The sequence below is a fragment of the Procambarus clarkii genome, chromosome 3, assembly GCF_040958095.1.
Source record: "Procambarus clarkii isolate CNS0578487 chromosome 3, FALCON_Pclarkii_2.0, whole genome shotgun sequence".
In the NCBI taxonomy this organism is placed as follows: Eukaryota; Metazoa; Arthropoda; class Malacostraca; order Decapoda; family Cambaridae; genus Procambarus; species Procambarus clarkii.
Window position 1 is genome coordinate 13,112,868 of NC_091152.1, and position 19,333 is coordinate 13,132,200.

General features: G+C 47.4%; 1 protein-coding gene across 1 annotated transcript in view; it reads left to right on the forward strand.

The window, feature by feature from the left end:
• The first annotated feature begins 1,385 nt into the window (after positions 1–1,385).
• Positions 1,386–19,333, forward strand: part of LOC123747556 (uncharacterized) — a 45,461-nt gene continuing 27,513 nt past the window's right edge. Inside the window, exons 1-2 of the mRNA XM_069330411.1 lie at positions 1,386–1,394; positions 1,835–2,423. Coding sequence (XP_069186512.1) covers positions 1,386–1,394; positions 1,835–2,423 — 598 coding nt within the window. The remainder of the gene's footprint in view (positions 1,395–1,834; positions 2,424–19,333) is intronic.

Here is a 19,333-nt window from a genome sequence, read left to right on the forward strand (position 1 = left end):
CACACGTAAGACTATGCAGCACGCGTAAGACTATACAGCACACGTAAGACTATGCAGCACACGTAAGACTATGCACCACACGTAAGACTATGCAGCACACGTAAGACTATGCAGCATACGTAAGACTATGCACCACACGTAAGACTATGCAGCACACGTAAGACTATGCAGCACACGTAAGACTATGCACCACACGTAAGACTATGCACCACACGTAAGACTATGCAGCACACGTAAGACTATGCAGCACACGTAAGACTATGCACCACACGTAAGACTATGCACCACACGTAAGACTATGCAGCACACGTAAGACTATGCGGCACGCGTAAGACTATGCAGCACGCGTAAGACTATGCAGCACACGTAAGACTATGCAGCACACGTAAGACTATGCAGCACGCGTAAGACTATGCAGCACACGTAAGACTATGCAGCACGCGTAAGACTATGCAGCACGCGTAAGACTATGCAGCACGCATAAGACTATGCAGCACGCGTAAGACTATGCAGCACGCGTAAGACTATGCAGCACGCATAAGACTATGCAGCACACGTAAGACTATGCAGCACACGTAAGACTATGCAGCACACGTAAGACTATGCAGCACGCGTAAGACTATGCAGCACACGTAAGACTATGCAGCACACGTAAGACTATGCAGCACGCGTAAGACTATGCAGCACACGTAAGACTATGCAGCACACGTAAGACTATGCAGCACACGTAAGACTATGCGGCACGCGTAAGACTATGCAGCACGCGTAAGACTATATGTAGCATAAGTAGACTACGTAGGCCAGCGTACAGCTCGCCATACTAGGTACTATCCATTATATGAGGCAGCAGTCAACATATAGCTCCGTGTTCCGTGGCCCCGGGTTCATGGACGAGGCGGACACTGATGTCAAAACGATTGGGCGATTGGGAAGAATATATCCGATATCACGAGTGATTTACGGCTTACCCTTCTGGAAATGGGCCGTGTTACGATTAATAGGAATATGAGGGTGGAGGAGGAGGAACTGCGGGCTCACCATAGCCTGTGCTACTTGGAACTTTGTGTTCCAGGTAGCGAATCTTAAACAACAACAACAGAGGAGGGGAAGGGAAGGGAAGGGAAGGGAAGGGAAGGGAAGGGAAGGGAAGGGGAGGGAAGGGAAGGGAAGGGAAGGGAAGGGAAGGGAAGGGACTATCAAAAAACGCCTAGCCACTACGACTGTGTAGCATTTGGAATAGATAAGGGTTTGGAATGGGACAGTGGCAAGAGGATAAGGAATAGGTGAAGTAGGATGGGTGTTTTCGGAAGGATAAGGAGATAAGGAGATATGGAAAACGAGGGGGATGGTTTGCGAGGGGAAATTTAATAGGGGCGAAGTAAACAATGGTTAAGGTGATTGGAGAGTGAACAGAGGGGGAAGAGTGATAGAGGGGAATGAAAAATATGTAGATAGAGAATTAGTAAATAGAGAGATTAAGAAGGGAGAGTGAGTAAATCTCCTTTTCCTCCTCCTCCTCCTCCTCCTCCTTGGCTTCCTGGGCCTCGACCAGGGCCAAGACCGGGCCGCGAGAACGTTGAGCCCCGAAATCATCGTAAGGTAACTGCAAGGTAAGTGTAAGGGGGAAGTTAGTAAAGAGAGTGAATACTGGGTAAAGAGAGATCTTAGCAAGTTCTCCATTTGCAGAGATATTGTCCTTGAGAAATAGGCAACCTAACACACGCACACACGCACGCACGCGCACATACAAACACACACACACACACAAACACACACAGGAGGCTGCAGTTCCAGAAAGGAGCTACGGAGGCTCCTTTCAATCTTAACAATCAAGAGGAACAATCAAGAGGATCAAGAGGAACAAACAAGAGGAACAAACAAGAGGAACAAACAAGAGGAACAATCAAGAGGAACAATCAAGAGGAACAATCAAGAGGAACAAGACGAACAATCAAGAGGAACAAACAAGAGGAACAATCAAGAGGAACAAGAGGAACAAACAAGAGGAACAATCAAGAGGAACAAGAGGAACAAACAAGAGGAACAATCAAGAGGAACAAGAGGAACAAACAAGAGGAACAAGAGGAACAAGAGGAACAAACAAGAGGAACAATCAAGAGGAACAAGAGGAACAAGAGGAACAAACAAGAGGAACAAGAGGAACAAACAAGAGGAACAATCAAGAGGAACAAGAGGAACAATCAAGAGGAACAAGAGGAACAAACAAGAGGAACAAGAGGATCAATCAAGAGAAACAAAAGGAACAATCAAGAGGAACAATCAAGAGAAACAAAAGGAACAATCAAGAGGAACAATCAAGAGGAACAAGAGGAACAAACAAGAGGAACAAGAGGATCAATCAAGAGAAACAAAAGGAACAATCAAGAGGAACAATCTTAAGACACGACGTAAGAAGGGGAAAAGTAAGGCAGAAGATCATCCTACGGTTCAACATAGAATGCTAGCAGTCATAAAACAAGCAACAGTGCTAACCACAATAACCTGATGGATCAGTGAATATATTGAAGCTGTACGACGGAATCGAACAGCCTCATTATATTCAGGCGAATGAGCAGCAGCTTTAGGCAGCTGCGAACAAAGGAGAAGGGGGAAGCGAGGTGAAATCAATTCATCTGTATAAAGTTTGCAACACGCAAGAACATCGAGGAAAGGTTTTGCAACCAAGGTCAACAGCCAATGACAAAGGTGTCATGGAGTCCCCATCTGAAAAAGCGTATAAGGAAACTGGATAAGGTTCAGAGGTTATTGCATTAGAGAAGCAAAATCAACTGACAGAAAATGACAGTGTCATGGAGTCCCCATCTGAAAAAGCGTATAAGGAAACTGGATAAGGTTCAGAGGTTATTGCATTAGAGAAGCAAAATTAGCTGACAGAAAATGTCATGGGAGTCCCCATCTGAAAAAGCGTATAAGGAAACTGGATAAGGTTCAGAGGTTATTGTATTAGAGAAGCAAAATCAGCTGACAGAAAATGACTGTCATGGAGTCCCCATCTGAAAAAGCGTATAAGGAAACTGGATAAGATTCAGAGGTTATTGCATTAGAGAAGCAAAATCAGCTGACAGAAAATGACAGTGTCATGGAGTCCCCATCTGAAAAAGCGTATAAGGAAACTGGATAAGGTTCAGAGGTTATTGCATTAGAGAAGCAAAATCAGCTGACAGAAAATGACAGTGTCATGGAGTCCCCATCTGAAAAAGCGTATAAGGAAACTGGATAAGGTTCAGAGGTTATTGCATTAGAGAAGTAAAATTAGCTGACAGAAAATGTCATAGGAGTCCCCATCTGAAAAAGCGTATAAGGAAACTGGATAAGGTTCAGAGGTTATTGCATTAGAGAAGCAAAATCAGCTGACAGAAAATGACAGTGTCATGGGAGTTCCCATCTGAAAAAGCGTATAAGGAAACTGGATAAGGTTCAGAGGTTATTGCATTAGAGAAGCAAAATCAGCTGACAGAAAATGACTGTCATGAAGTCCCCATCTGAAAAAGCGTTTAAGTAAACTGGATAAGGTTCAGAGGTTTGCAACGAGACTCGTCCCAGAGTTACAAGGGATGGGGTATGAGGAGCGCCTGAAGGAACTGTGCCTTACGACACTAGAACAAAGAAGGGAGAGGGGTGATAGGAGACCTTGTGTGAGGAAAAGAAAGGAATCCAAATTGTATACAAGGAAAAGAAGAGAGAAAATTCTATTCGAATAAACGCAACTCTTAACTATATTCACCCAAACTCATTGACACATAACAGAGGGACATGAGCCATGAGGAAAGACTGAGGGAACTTGAGGGAGAGAACTGAGGGAGAAATAACTAGGTAGAGAAACAATGTTCAGAGTGAACAACAACAGCACGAATAAGAGGGGAACCTACACTAACAAATCACTCGAAAGATTGTCAAAAAGGAACAAATAGTAATAAAATACACTAAAATATAAGCTAGTTTACGATAGATTATAAAATTTAAAACGAAAATACAAGTCGAATGAACAAATCCACAAGAGCCGTGACGAGGATTCGAACCTGCGTCCGAGAGTTAATTTTAAAAAATTAACTCATATAAGTCGAATCATAAGCAAATAGACGACAAGCGGGGCTTAGGAGCCGAGATTCGACTCGGAAGCACACTCAGGTGAGTACTAGCTGCCTCATGACAAAAATAACTTTTCCCCTCATTAAACTGTCAGCCTTTAAGCCTACTGATGACAAAATATTGTCAGCTATCAAAATAAAGTAATTCTAACATAAAGGTAATCTAACAAACACAACAACTGAACTGTTTGTGAAGGGTAATTGCACTTGCAATGGTTTGATGCTTTATATATATATATATATATATATATATATATATATATATATATATATATATATATATATATATATATATATATATATATATATGTCGTACCTAGTAGCCAGAACGTACTTCTCAGCCTACTATGCAAGGCCCGATTTGCCTAATTAGCCAAGTTTTCATGAATTATTTGTTTTTCGACTACCTAACCTACCTAACTTTCTCGGCTACCAAACCTAACATAACCTAAAAAAATAGGTTATGTTAGGTTGGGTTAGGTAGGGTTAGGTAGGGTTGGTTAGGTTCGGTCATATATCTACGTTAATTTTAACTCCAATAAAAAAAAAATGACCTCATACATAATCAAATGGGTAGCTTTATCATTTCATAAGAAAAAAAATTAGAGAAAATATATTAATTCAGGAAAATTTGGCTTATTAGGCAAATCGGGCCTTGCATAGTAGGCTGAGAAGTGCGTTCTGGCTACTAGGTACGACATATATATGTATATATATATATGTGTGTGTGTGTGTGTGTGTGTGTGTGTGTGTGTGTGTGTACTTACCTATTTTTGTTTTGCGGGGGTTGAGCTCTAGCTCTTTGGTCCCGCCTCTCAACCGTCAATCAACAGGTGTACAGGTTCCTGAGAGTATTGGGCTCTATCATATCTACACTTGAAACTGTGTATGGAGTCAGCCTCCACATCAGATGTGTGTGTGTACTCACCTATTTGTACTCAACTATTTGTGTCAGCAGGATCGAGCATTGACTCTTGGATTCCGCCTTTCGAGCATCGGTTGTTTACAGTAATGACTCCTGTCCCATTTCCCTATCATACCTAGTTTTAAAATTATGAATAGTATTTGCTTCCACAACCTGTTCCTTAAGTGCATTTTATTTTCCCACTACTCTCACGCTAAAAGAAAACTTCCTAACATCCCTGTGACTCATCCGAGTTTCCATCTTCCACCCATGTCCCCTCGTCGTCTATGTCCACTTTGTCAATCCCCCTGAGTATTTTATACGTTCCTATCATGTCCCCCCTCTCTCTTCTTTTTTTTTAGTGTCGTAAGGCACAGTTCCTTCAGGCGCTCCTCATACCCCATCCCTTGTAACTCTGGGACGAGTCTCGTTGCAAACCTCTGACCCTTATCCGTTTCTTTATAAGCTTCTTCAGATGGGGACTCCATAATGAGGCGACATACTCTAAGACTGGCCTGACATAGGCAGTGTAAAGCTCCCTAAATGCCTCCTTACTTAGGTTTCTGAATGATGTTCTAACTTTTGCCAGTGTAGAGTACGCAGCTGTCGTTATCCTATTTATATGTGCCTCAGGAGATAGATTAGGTGTTACGTCCACCCCCAGGTCTCTCTCACGCGTCGTTACAGGCAGGCTGTTCCCCCTTCATTGTGTACTGTCCTTTTGGTCTCCTATCACCTGATCCCATTTCCATAACTTTATATTTGCTCGTATTGAACCCCAGTAGCCAATTCCCGGACCATCTCTGCAACCTGTTCAGGCCCTCTTGGAGGATCCTGCAATCCTCATCTGTCACAACTCTTCTCATCAACTTTGCGTCATCCGCGAACATTGACATGTAGGACTCTATTCCTGTAAACATGTTGTAACATATACTAGAAATAGAATTGGTCCCAGCACCGATCCTTGTGGTACTCCACTTGTTACTGTTCGCCAGTCCGACTTCTCGCCCCTTACCGTAACTCTTTAGCTCCTTCCTGTTAGGTAGTTCCTTATCCATGCTAGGGCCTTTCCTCTCACCCCCGCCTGCCTCTCGAGTTTGAACAGCAGTCTCATGTGCGGTACTGTATCAAAGGCTTTTTGGCAGTCCAGAAATATGCAGTCTGCCCAACCATCTCTGTCCTGTCTGATCCTCGTTATTTTATCATAGAATTCCCAAAAGTTTGTTAGGCACGATTTCCCTTTCCAGAACCCATGTTGATGTTTGTTCACAAACCTAATGTTCTCCAGGTGTGCAACCAGTCGTAGCATAATTATTCTTTCAAGTATTTTACAGGGGATGCTTGTCAGTGATACAGGTCTATGGTTAAGTGCCTCCTCCTTATCACCTTTCTTGAAAATCGGTACGACATTTGCCTTCTTCCAGCAACTGGACAATTCTCCCGACATAAGTGACTCATTAAAGATCATTGCCAGAGGCACGTTGAGGGCCTGTGCTGCCTTTTTTAGTATCCACGGTGATACTTTGTCTGGTCCAACCGCTTTAGTTGCATCCAGTGTTGTCAACTGTTTCATTACCACCTCTGCTGTCACCTCTATATCTGCTAGTCTTTCATCTATGGTACTCTCTTCTAACAATGGGAGCTGCTCAGGCTCGGTAGTGAACACTCCATGGAAACTGGCATTCAGTGCCTCGCAGATTTCCTTTTCATTTTCAGTATATGTCCCCTCTGTTTTTCTTAGTCTAGTCACTTAATTGGTCGTTCACCGACTTTTTCTTTTTACATGGCTGTGTAGTAATTTAGGTTGCTTTTTCGCTTTGATTGCAATATCGTTCTCATAGTCCCTTTCTGATGTTCGTCTTATGTTAATGTAATCGTTCCTAGCTCTGTTGCATCTGATCCTGTTGTCCTCTGTCCTTTGTCTTCTGTACTTCCTCCACTCCCGCCTGCTGGCCATTTGTGCTTCCTGACACTGTCTATTAAACCATGGGTTATTATATTCCCTCTTATTTTTTCCCTTTACTGTTGGTATAAATCTCTCTTCGGCCTCCTGGCATTTCTGTATGACTAGGTCCATCATATCTTGGACTGTTTTTCCTCTAATTTTTTCCTCCCAATGCACTTCGCCCAGATAGTCCCTTATCCTCCTATAGTCCCCTTTTCTGTAGTCAACTCTCCTTTCCCAGACCTCTTGTCCAATGGTCACAAGTTTGAATTCCATCATGTAGTCAGACTAGGACACAATGGTCACTGGCCCCTAGAGGTATTTCATGTTCCAAATTCTCGATATCTTCTACGTTCTGGGTGAAAATCAGGTCTAATAGGCTCGGTGCATTTCCTCCTCTTTCCCTTGTGTCTTCCTTCACATGTTGTGTTAGGAAATTCTGTCTATAATATCTCCTAACTTTGCTCCCCACGTTTCGTCCCCTCCATGGGGATTCCTTAATTCCCAATTTATCTCTCCATAATTTAGGTCCCCCATGACCAGCAGCTTCGCTCTCATTCTGTGGGCTAATGTTGCTGCCTTCTGCAGTTCATCTATACATGCCTTGTTGTTGTCATCATACTCCTGCCTGGTGTGCCATCGTGTGCACATGATATCCTGCCATCGTGTGCATATGATATCCTGCCATCGTGTGTGTGTGTCTCGTGACACAGTCGTGTAAATTAAATCAAACATTGTGTGTTTAGTTGTTAAAGAAGTCACCGAAGACCTGCTCAGTGACCTTAATTCTTTAAGTGGACGATGGTATCCTGCCTTGAACCCTAGATTCCCTTCTGAAGGCATCAGAATATTTCAGGAGGAAGAAGCGAATCTTAGGACTCGCCCTGATTTTTTTTTAAGTGAGAAAAACCTCATCAAATGAACATACAATAGACGAGATATAGGATGTTTTGTCTGATATTCATATAATCAAACCTGACGACAGCACACTGCTAGGAGCTCCTTCTGGGTCGAATGCCATCGACGAGGTCTTTGGTAAGATGACCGCTGACCTGATGAGGATGGATGAGGGGAATGAAGACACAGTGAACGTTATCATCAGATGACTGTCCCTTGACTACGACCAGTTACTGAAAGCCAGGATAGAAAAACTTACGCTTAAATCCTCACACTGCAAAGAAGCTTCCTTTCCCGTCAGACTTGGTGGCCTTGGTGCACACACAGCCGCCCAAATCGCTTCCCAAGGCTTCCTGTCTTGCAGCATTTGACAATCAAGTGAAGAGAATTTCATACTAGATTACCATAGCCAATTGACAAAGTTTAATATATTCACAAATCCACAAGGGCCGTGACGAGGATTCGAACCTGCGTCCGAGTGCATCCCAGACATCCAAGAGCGAGGGAGCTAGTCGGCCGAGCGGACAGCACGCTGGACTTGTGATCCTGTGATCCTGGGTTCGATCCTAGGCGCCGGCGAGAAACAATGGGCAGAGTGTCTTTCACCCTATGCCCCTGTTACCTAGCAGTAAAATAGGTACCTGGGTGTTAGTCAGCTGTCACGGGCTGCTTCCTGGGGGTGGAGGCCTGGTCGAGGACCGGGCCGCGGGGACACTAAAGGCCCCGAAATCATCTCAAGATAACCTCTTTCAAGATAGCATTGTTTAATAAATCGCTCTACTAAGTGGGATTCTCAGTCCCATCACTCAAGCACCTGGGACAGCTGGGATAGGCCTAACGCAGACCGAACAGTTAATGTGTAACACGAAGCTGCAATAACACGTGATAATATCTTGGGTAAAAGCGCCACTAGTCTTTTTAAGAATCTGGGTTCTAAGCTCATCGAAACGACAAAAGACTCAAGAGCTGCCATTTTCCGTTTCCAGCGCCCCTGTGGGGCAATGCGGTGGGAAATCACATACTGTATTCCTGGTTCCTGGGGAACCAGGAATATCCAGGCAAGACAGGAGAACCAAGGGAACCAGGCAAGAACAGGGGGAACCAGGCAAGAACAGGGGGACCAGGCAAGAACAGGGGGGACCAGGCAAGAACAGGGGGGGACCAGGCAAGAACAGGGGGGACCAGGCAAGAACAGGGGGGACCAGGCAAGAACAGGGGAGACCAGGCAAGAACAGGGGGGACCAGGCAAGAACCGGGGGGACCAGGCAAGAACAGGGGGGACCAGGCAAGAACAGGGGAGACCAGGCAAGAACAGGGGAGACCAGGCAGGAACAGGGGGATCAGGCAAGAACAGGGGGACCAGGCAAGAACAGGGGAACCAGGCAAGAACAGGGGGACCAGGCAAGAACAGGGGGACCAGGCAAGAACAGGGGGACCAGGCAAGAACAGGGGGACCAGGCAAGAACAGGGGGGACCAGGCAAGAACAGGGGGGACCAGGCAAGAACAGGGGGGACCAGGCAAGAACAGGGGGGACCAGGCAAGAACAGGGGGGACCAGGCAAGAACAGGGGGGACCAGGCAAGAACAGGGGGGACCAGGCAAGAACAGGGGGGACCAGGCAAGAACAGGGGGGACCAGGCAAGAACAGGGGGGACCAGGCAAGAACAGGGGGGACCAGGCAAGAACAGGGGAGACCAGGCAAGAATAGGGGAGACCAGGCAAGAACAGGGGGACCAGGCAAGAACAGGGGGACCAGGCAAGAACAGGAGAACCAGGCAAGAACAGGAGAACCAGGCAAGAACAGGAGAACCAGGCAAGAACAGGAGAACCAGGCAAGAACAGGAGAACCAGGCAAGAACAGGAGAACCAGGCAAGAACAGGAGAACCAGGCAAGAACAGGGGGAACCTGGAATACAGTAAACTCACGAAGCAGTTACGCAAGCACTTACGAACGTGTACATCTTTCCTCAATCTTTGACGGCTTTGGTTACATTTATTAAACAGTTTACAAGCGTGAAAACTTGCCATTCAACTGTTGTTATTGTTATAAACAGCCTCCTGGTGCTTCGGAGCTCATTAACTGTTTAATAATTGTAAACAAAGCCGCCAAAGATTTAGAAAAGATGGACAGGTTCGTAAGTGCTTGCGTAACTGCTTCGTGAATCTGGCCCCTGGTTATTATCTGAGGAGCCCGAGGAACTCAACACCCTCCTGGCAATTACCTTGAGGAACTCAACTTTGAACTTACCTTGAGGAACTCAAGGTCTGTGACCACTAACTTTGTCTAACCTTCTATGTCAACACTGCTGTAATCTACCTTGTGTAATAATATTTTAATTAAACTAAGAGAGATTAGAAGACAAAATACAAACTGGTGAGGGAGACCCCCCTCAAGGCTACCCTGTGTGCTGTATATCCTCTTCTTCGAGGCTCAGGGTCCCTACAAACACAGTGGTGGTACCCCCCAACACACACACACACTATACACACACACACTATACACACACACACACACACACACACACACACACACACACACACACACACACACACACACACACACACACACACACACACACACACTGGGTGGGGCTGGGTGGCCGAGTGGACAGCGCTCTAGACTCGTGAACGTAGGGACCGGGGTTCGATCCCCGCACCCGGCGGAGACAGATGAACCGAGTTTCCTTTCCGAGAAGGGAGCCGGTCGGCCGAGCGGACAGCACACTAGACTTGTGGTCCTGGGTTCCATCCCAGACGCCGGCGAGAAACAATGGGCAAAGTTTCTTTCACCCTATGCCCCCTGTCGGAAGCATACCAACTCCCTGTGTGCTGTCCCACATGGTCAAGATTCCTTGCTGGCGTTATCTTGAGGTTATCTTGAGATGATTTCGGGGCTTTAGTGTCCCCGCGGCCCGGTCCTCGACCAGGCCTCCACCCCCAGGAAGCAGCCCGTGACAGCTGACTAACACCCAGGTACCTATTTTACTGCTAGGTAACAGGGGCATAGGGTGAAAGAAACTCTGCCCATTGTTTCTCGCCGGCGCCTGGGATCGAACCCAGGACCACAGGATCACAAGTCCCGCGTGCTGTCCTCTCGGCCGACCGGCGTTCCCTAACTCCTTCTAGGCTATCCGCAAGGACCATCGTGTCTGAAGACGAGATCCAGGCGGGTCTAGTCTCTCCCTTTCCCTCCCAAACACCGGCGAATCTACAAGCGTCGACGGACCACTAACACGACACCCACGGCCTCAAGGCAGAAGGAAATGATGGCTAGGTATGAAGCGGTCAATGAGACCATCAAGAAAAACTTTGGCTACAGCTGAGTGTCCAGCAGAAAGAGAACCTCAGTGGTGCAGCCCTGACGACAGTCACAATTACCCAGTCATCCTCCAGTCATGGAGGTATGATAGACAGGTTGTGTGAGTTAAGTTACAGTTAAGTTAAGGGCTGGCACCTTTGGGGAGCCTTTGAGTACAGGGACTTTGGGCATTATTACAGGCTGGCCGCTGTGACTGTGCAGCGGCAGCAGAGGCAGCAGTAGCGGCAGCAGAAGCCGTCGTAGCGGCAGCAGAAGCCGTCGTAGCGGCAGCAGAAGCCGTTGTAGCAGCAAGCAGAACCCGTCGTAGCAGCAAGCAGAAGCCGTCGTAGCAGCAAGCAGAAGCCGTCGTAGCGGCAGCAGAAGCCGTCGTAGCGGCAGCAGAAGCCGTCGTAGCGGCAGCAGAGGCCGTCATAACGGCAGCAGAGGCAGCAGTAGCGGCAGCAGAAGCCGTCGTAGCGGCAGCAGAAGCCGTCGTAGCGTCAGCAGAAGCCGTCGTAGCGGCAGCAGAGGCAGCAGTAGTGGCAGCAGACACAGTGTACAGGCAACAGCAGCGATGGCTGCGAGTGGCAGGTGGAGAACAAAGGAAAGTTTCCTGCGAGTTTGGAGAGTCTGGTTAGCAACTGGTTGTCACTTGAGAACAGTCACTAACTGGTTGTCACTTGAGAACAGTCACTAACTGGTTGCCACTTGAGAACAGTCACTAACTGGTTGCCACTTGAGAACAGTCACTAACTGGTTGTCACTTGAGAACAGTCACTAACTGGTTGCCACTTGAGAACAGTCACTAACTATTCTCATATGGCAACTAACTACCAACCAGTCAGAGGTCACCACAACCCACCAACCAGTCAGGTCACCACAACCCACCAACCAGTCAGGTCACCACAACCCACCAACCAGTCAGGTCACCACAACCCACCAACCAGTCAGAGGTCACCACAACCCACCAACCAGTCAGAGGTCACCACAACCCACCAACCAGTCAGAGGTCACCACAACCCACCAACCAGTCAGAGGTCACCACAACCCACCAACCAGTCAGAGGTCACCACAACCCACCAACCAGTCAGAGGTCACCACAACCCACCAACCAGTCAGAGGTCACCACAACCCACCAACCAGTCAGAGGTCACCACAACCCACCAACCAGTCAGGTCACCACAACCAGTCAGAGGTCACCACAACCCACCATTGAACAACAGGTTACAACAAACTTTATTCAGTCATATACACAACAGTTTTACTTTTTTGTCAAGTTAATACTTTTTAAGCTACTTAGGCACGTAAACAGCTTTAGCTTTACGTTAAAAGTTAGCTTTCTAAAGTTTCTACCTCCAAATAGATATCTAATTAGAAGTGGGTAACTGAGTGCTATCTTTTTCAACCGCTATATATTCCTGAAAAGCTTAACTCTCCAAACATCAGTTTTCCGAACAGCTTAACCCATGACATGAGTTTTCTGAAGAATTTTAACTTTTTGAAGAGCTTATGTTAGTGAGGGCACAGAGAGAGAGAGAGAGAGAGAGAGAGAGAGAGAGAGAGAGAGAGAGAGAGAGAGAGAGAGAGAGAGAGAGAGAGAGAGAGAGGGGGGGAGAGAGAGAGGGAGAGAGAGAGGGAGAGAGAGAGGGGGAGAGAGAGGGGGAGAGAGAGGGGGAGAGAGAGGGGGAGAGAGAGAGAGAGAGAGAGAGAGAGAGAGAGAGAGAGAGAGAGAGAGAGAGAGAGAGAGAGAGAGAGAGAGAGAGAGAGAGAGAGAGAGAGAGACCGGGCCTCGGGGGGTCGATCTTGTACCAATAATACGCAATTCACAGTTCCTGAGGCTTCAATTATTGGATACTTACCCCCCCCCCCATGTCGTCTCCTCCCCCTCTCTCTCTCTCTCTCTCTCTCTCTCTCTCTCTCTCTCTCTCTCTCTCTCTCTCATTGTATCTCCATGGAAGGATATTGTGTACGCATTATCTTTTGTGCTTCTGTTTTTACCTGGTATGGGAGACTAACAGGTGAGTCCGGACATGTTAAATTGGTTGGTTTAATTCATCTATTCTGCACCTGTACCCATCCTGTGGGTGGTAGTTAATCCCATACCCATCCTGTGGGCGGTAGTGGACGCTACACTCATCCCTGTGGGTGGTAGTGCACGCCCATACTCACCCTGTGAGTGGTAGTAAATCCTATACCCATCCTGTGGGCGGTAGTGAAAAAGATTAGAGGCACAAAATGGGCGCTGGAAGAGTGTTGATAAGGTTGAGATCAGGCTGCGAGCAGCCGCGTCCAACAGCCTGGTTGATCAGTCCGGCAACCAGGAGGCCTGGTCGACGACCGGGCCGCGGGGACACTGAGCCCCGGAAGCACCTCAAGGTAGGTACGTGAACAATGGGTTCAAGTACTGGAATACAAGAGCTTTCCAAGCTAAGCTAAGATTCGCTACCTGGAACAAAAGGTTCCAAGTAGCACGGGCTATGGTGATCCCGTGGTGAGGCTCTTGCATATAATTTGTTTTGTTTATCACGGGTCAACGAGCCTATTTAAGGATGCCTTGGAAGGTACATTAAAAAGTGATCATGTAGCCCCCTTTTCTATACAGAAAACACCAAAGGAAATTATATTAAAAACAGTAACTTATGTTACTTAAAGAAGTGAAGATTACGAGAAGAATTGTTCGAGACATACAAAATACTGGGAATCGACAAAGTACACATAGAAGACATATTGATGTTAGTAACCACCAGAATGTTCTTACATGTGTGGAAGCTATACACGCAGAGCAGCGTGGAAAGGCCTGGTCGACGACCGGGCCGCGGGGACGCTAAGCCCCGGAAGCACCGCAAGGTAACAGTGGTATGTGGGGGAGAAACTTCTTCAGAGTGGAAAGAACTTGAAGAAATAGTTTGGAGCCGGTCGGCCGAGCGGACAGCACGCTGGACTTGTGATCCTGTGGTCCTGGGTTCGATCCCAGGCGCCGGCGAGAAACAATGGGCAGAGTTTCTTTCACCCCTATGCCCCTGTTACCTAACAGTAAAATAGGTACCTGGGTGTTAGTCAGCTGTCACGGGCTGCTTCCTGGGGGTGGAGGCCTGGTCGAGGACCGACCGGGCCGCGGGGACACTAAAAAGCCCCGAAATCATCTCAAGATAACCTCAAGATAACGGAAGGATCTGAGAGATCGAGATCAGGAGTGACCACCTATTAGCCGAGCTCCTCATTGAAGTAGGATCACCTGTCCTGATGAGCTACGTAAGTACACACAGGTGTGTCCACAAATTTCCCAACGCGTCCAAATTGAAAAAAAAAAACGAGATTATTATTTCCAAAATTATTCAATTAGGACAAAAAAAAATCCTCTTATGGACCAAAATCGACAAAAAAGTAACCAATGGAGAAGTACTTCCCGGACTGCCAATTAAGGTTATGGGTGGGTGGGGGGGGGGGGGGAGGGGGGTGAAAGGGGGGGGGAGGGGGGTGAAAGGGGGGGGGGGCAAGGAGTGTGTCGGTCATTAAGTACAGGACAACCATCAACTTGAAACTGAGGAGAAAACTTACCAAAATACGTCCCAAGTTGGGCAAGGACGCGTGGCCAAGTTAAATGGAATTTTGGTCACCAGTTCTCTTATAATTAGTCACTATTTATCGTATTGGCAACTGTCTACGAGAGGGGTAACGCCCCCCTCCCCCCCCCCCCCCCTTTACAGGTGTTGTCATTGGTCGATGAATATTTTTTTTTTGTCATCTCACTTTTTCTCTCTACGACGTTTTGCAAAATAATGTTTAAATTTTATTTTTATTTTGCTTTATTTGTATTTATTTTTAGTATATATATATATATATATATATATATATATATATATATATATATATATATATATATATATATATATATATATATATATGGAGTAATTTTATAAAGAATCTTTTTGGGAATCACTTGTAAGGGGGTAGTGGGAAGGCCCCCCCCCCCCCACACACACACACACACACACACACACACACACACACTCACTCACTCACTCACTCACACACACACACACACACACACACACACACACACACACACACACACACACTCACTCACTCACTCACTCACTCACTCACTCACTCACTCACTCACACACACACACACACACACACACACACACACACACACACACCCACCCACCCACCCACCCACCCACCCACCCCACACACACCCAAAACAAACTTTTTTAGTGTCAGAGTGGTTGACAAATGGAATGCATTAGGCAGTGATGTGGTGGAGGCTGACTCCATACACAGTTTCAAGTGTAGATATGATAAGAGCCCAATAGGCTCAGGAACCTGTACACCAGTTGATTGACAGTTGAGAGGCGGGACCAAAGAGCCAGAGCTCAACCCCCGCAAACACAACTAGATGAGTACACACCTACCCCCTCCACCCCCCACCCACACACACACACCTACCTTAGCTGCCTTTGCTCTCCGCTCCTAAAATGACCCAATAATTCAACTCCCTGCTGAATTATCTGCCATTGTTGGGCCCCCACCCACCCCTAGCAGCTTATCCCCGCCACCGTCACTCGGAGAAATAATTCACAGCGAATGATAATGGTATTCCTTTCTCAAACCACCACCACGAACCTAACCTAACCTAACCACGAACCACGCGCTCTCTGGTGAGAGACTTTCGCTTGCTTCAAGCGGCGCTCATTTCAACACAAACCGCTTACGAATGAGCTGCTTGCACGAGGGTCAAACAGGTCTACATTACACAGTAAAACTAATCGCAGGATAACGCTATAATGTTAGCTACAAATCCACAAGGGCCGTGACGAGTATTCGAACCTGCGTCCGGGAGCATCCCAGACACTGCCTTAATCGACTGAGCTACGACAGGGTTAAAAAGAGGTCCGAAAAAAAAACCGGACGCAGGTTCGAATCCTCGTCACGGCCCTTGTGGATTTGTGCATTTGATGCATCACGTTAGTGTGATCTCTGTGTGTGATGTTAGCTACAATTACCTGCTGAAAGATGGTTTGCGGCTTTGTACTAAAAGTTACGTTGAAATGAGGTTAATATATGAATTGTGTGTTTAAAGTTAGCTTCTTCGCGGTCTTTGATAGATTAGTTGTGTTTAAAGTTAGTTTCCACTGGGCTTGTGGTCGTATACTAAGTTGTTGTGTATTTAAGTCTCATTTCAAGCTGTGTGTTAGTATATATGTCTCATCTCTCTTGTTTTAAGCTCAAGCTGATTCGGTTTATATCTCAAAATCAAATTGTTTATGATTTTCAGCCCATCCTCCTGAAATGACAGTATCTTTTTGTAACTTTCAAAACGTATGGATACTTTCTGGTGGACCACCATGATGTATTGGTACTTTCTGGTGGACCACCACGATGTATTGGTACTTTCTGGTGGACCACCACGATGTATTGGTACTTTCTGGTGGACCAACACGATGTATTGGTACTTTCTGGTGGACCAACACGATGTATTAGTACTTTCTGGTGGACCTTCACGATGTATTGGTACTTTCTGGTGGACCAACACGATGTATTGGTACTTTCTGGTGGACCTTCACGATGTATTGGTACTTTCTGGTGGACCTTCACGATGTATTGGTACTTTCTGGTGGACCAACACGATGTATTAGTACTTTCTGGTGGACCACCACGATGTATTGGTACTTTCTGGTGGACCACCACAAAGTATTGGTACTTTCTGGTGGACCACCACAAAGTATTGGTACTTTCTGGTGGACCAACACGATGTATTGGTACTTTCTGGTGGACCACCACAAGGTATTGGTACTTTCTGGTGGACCACCACAAAGTATTGGTACTTTCTGGTGGACCAACACGATGTATTGGTACTTTCTGGTGGACCACCACGATGTATTGGTACTTTCTGGTGGACCTTCACGATGTATTGGTACTTTCTGGTGGACCAACACGATGTATTGGTACTTTCTGGTGGACCACCACAAAGTATTGGTACTTTCTGGTGGACCACCACAAAGTATTGGTACTTTCTGGTGGACCAACACGATGTATTAGTACTTTCTGGTGGACCAACACGATGTATTGGTACTTTCTGGTGGACCACCACAAGGTATTGGTACTTTCTGGTGGACCACCACAAAGTATTGGTACTTTCTGGTGGACCAACACGATGTATTGGTACTTTCTGGTGGACCACCACGATGTATTGGTACTTTCTGGTGGACCAACACGATGTATTGGTACTTTCTGGTGGACCAACACGATGTATTGGTACTTTCTGGTGGACCAACACGATGTATTGGTACTTTCTGGTGGACCCTTGTATTGGATGTATTGTACCCTTGATGATTGTACCTGATGATTGTACCCTTGATGATTGTACCTGATGATTGTACCCTTGATGAGTGTACCTGATGATTGTACCCTTGATGAGTGTACCTGATGATTGTACCCTTGTTGCGTCAGGGGGGACCACTTGTTGCGTCAGGGGGGGACCACTTGTTGCGTCAGGGGGGGGGACCACTTGTTGCGTCAGGGGGGGACCACTTGTTGCGTCAGGGGGGGACCACTTGTTGCGTCAGGGGGGGACCACTTGTTGCGTCAGGGGGGGGACCACTTGTTGCGTCAGGGGTGGACCACTTGTTGCGTCAGGGGGGGACCACTTGTTGCGTCAGGGGGGGGACCACTTGTTGCGTCAGGGGGGGACCACTTGTTGCGTCAGGGGGGGACCACTTGTTGCGTCAGGGGGGGACCACTTGTTGCGTCAGGGGGGGACCACTTGTTGCGTCAGGGGGGGACCACTTGTTGCGTCAGGGGGGGACCACTTGTTGCGTCAGGGGGGGACCACTTGTTGCGTCAGGGGGGGGGACCACTTGTTGCGTCAGGGGGGGACCACTTGTTGCGTCAGGGGGGACCACTTGTTGCGTCAGGGGGGGACCACTTGTTGCGTCAGGGGGGGACCACTTGTTGCGTCAGGGGGGGGACCACTTGTTGCGTCAGAGGGGAACCACTTGTTGCGTCAGGGGGGGACCACTTGTTGCGTCAGGGGGGGACCACGTGTTGCGTCAGGGGGGGGCCACTTGTTGCGTCAGGGGGGGACCACTTGTTGCGTCAGGGGGGGACCACTTGTTGCGTCAGGGGGGGGCCACTTGTTGCGTCAGGGGGGACCACTTGTTGCGTCAGAGGGGAACCACTTGTTGCGTCAGGGGGGACCACTTGTTGCGTCAGGGGGGGACCACGTGTTGCGTCAGGGGGGGACCACTTGTTGCGTCAGGGGGGGACCACTTGTTGCATCAGGGGGGGGACCACTTGTTGCGTCAGGGGGGGACCACGTGTTGCGTCAGGGGGGGACCACGTGTTGCGTCAGGGGGGGACCACGTGTTGCGTCAGGTTGTTGATGTTGTTGTTCTTGATTTAGCGACTCAGAACGAAATATCCATGTAGCACGGGATATGGCGAGCCCGTAATTGAGTCCGGTTATTCGCGATAACCTTGTTACTCTGATATTTGGGTCACAGTTTTTTAATGGAGGTGGGGTTTCCTCCTTTTTCCCTGTTTCTTTTTCGCTTCTGTTTTAGTGCACTGGTTTTAATAACATTATCTTGGTGGCATATGTAAGTGCAGAATGTTCAATAGTGATCACTCATACCTGATCAACCAGGCTGTGACTCATACGTCAGGCTGCGAGCAGCCGCGTCTAACAGCCTGGTTGATCAGTCCAGCAACCAGGAGGCCTGGTCGACGACCGGGCCGCGGGGACACTAAGCCCCGGAAGCACCTCAAGGTAGCCTCAAGGTACTGAGTCCCATTCCTCAACGGCTTTACTAATCATTGTAGTGGCTGTGGAATGTGCATCTAATGCACATATCGTTAGATTAATGTTGAGTTTGATGCACAGGGGGTTCAGTAGCTTCACATTCCAGTAGTGCAACAGTGGCGCCTCTGCTTCTGTTCCACTGATATGACACTCTTTAACTATTGGGTTTAATACCTTCCAGCAGCAGCACTTGTAACCAAGTCTGTGTGTCTGTGATAGGGAGTACATATGGAACTCCCTTATTGTGAGCAAAGTACCGTTGAATGTAGGGAGAGAGGGAGGGAGGTGATGGGAAGGAGAAGGACCCAAATATGTACGAATGGGAGGGGAGGGAGGTAGAAAAAGAGAGTGTGGGAGGGCTTAGGGAGAGTGA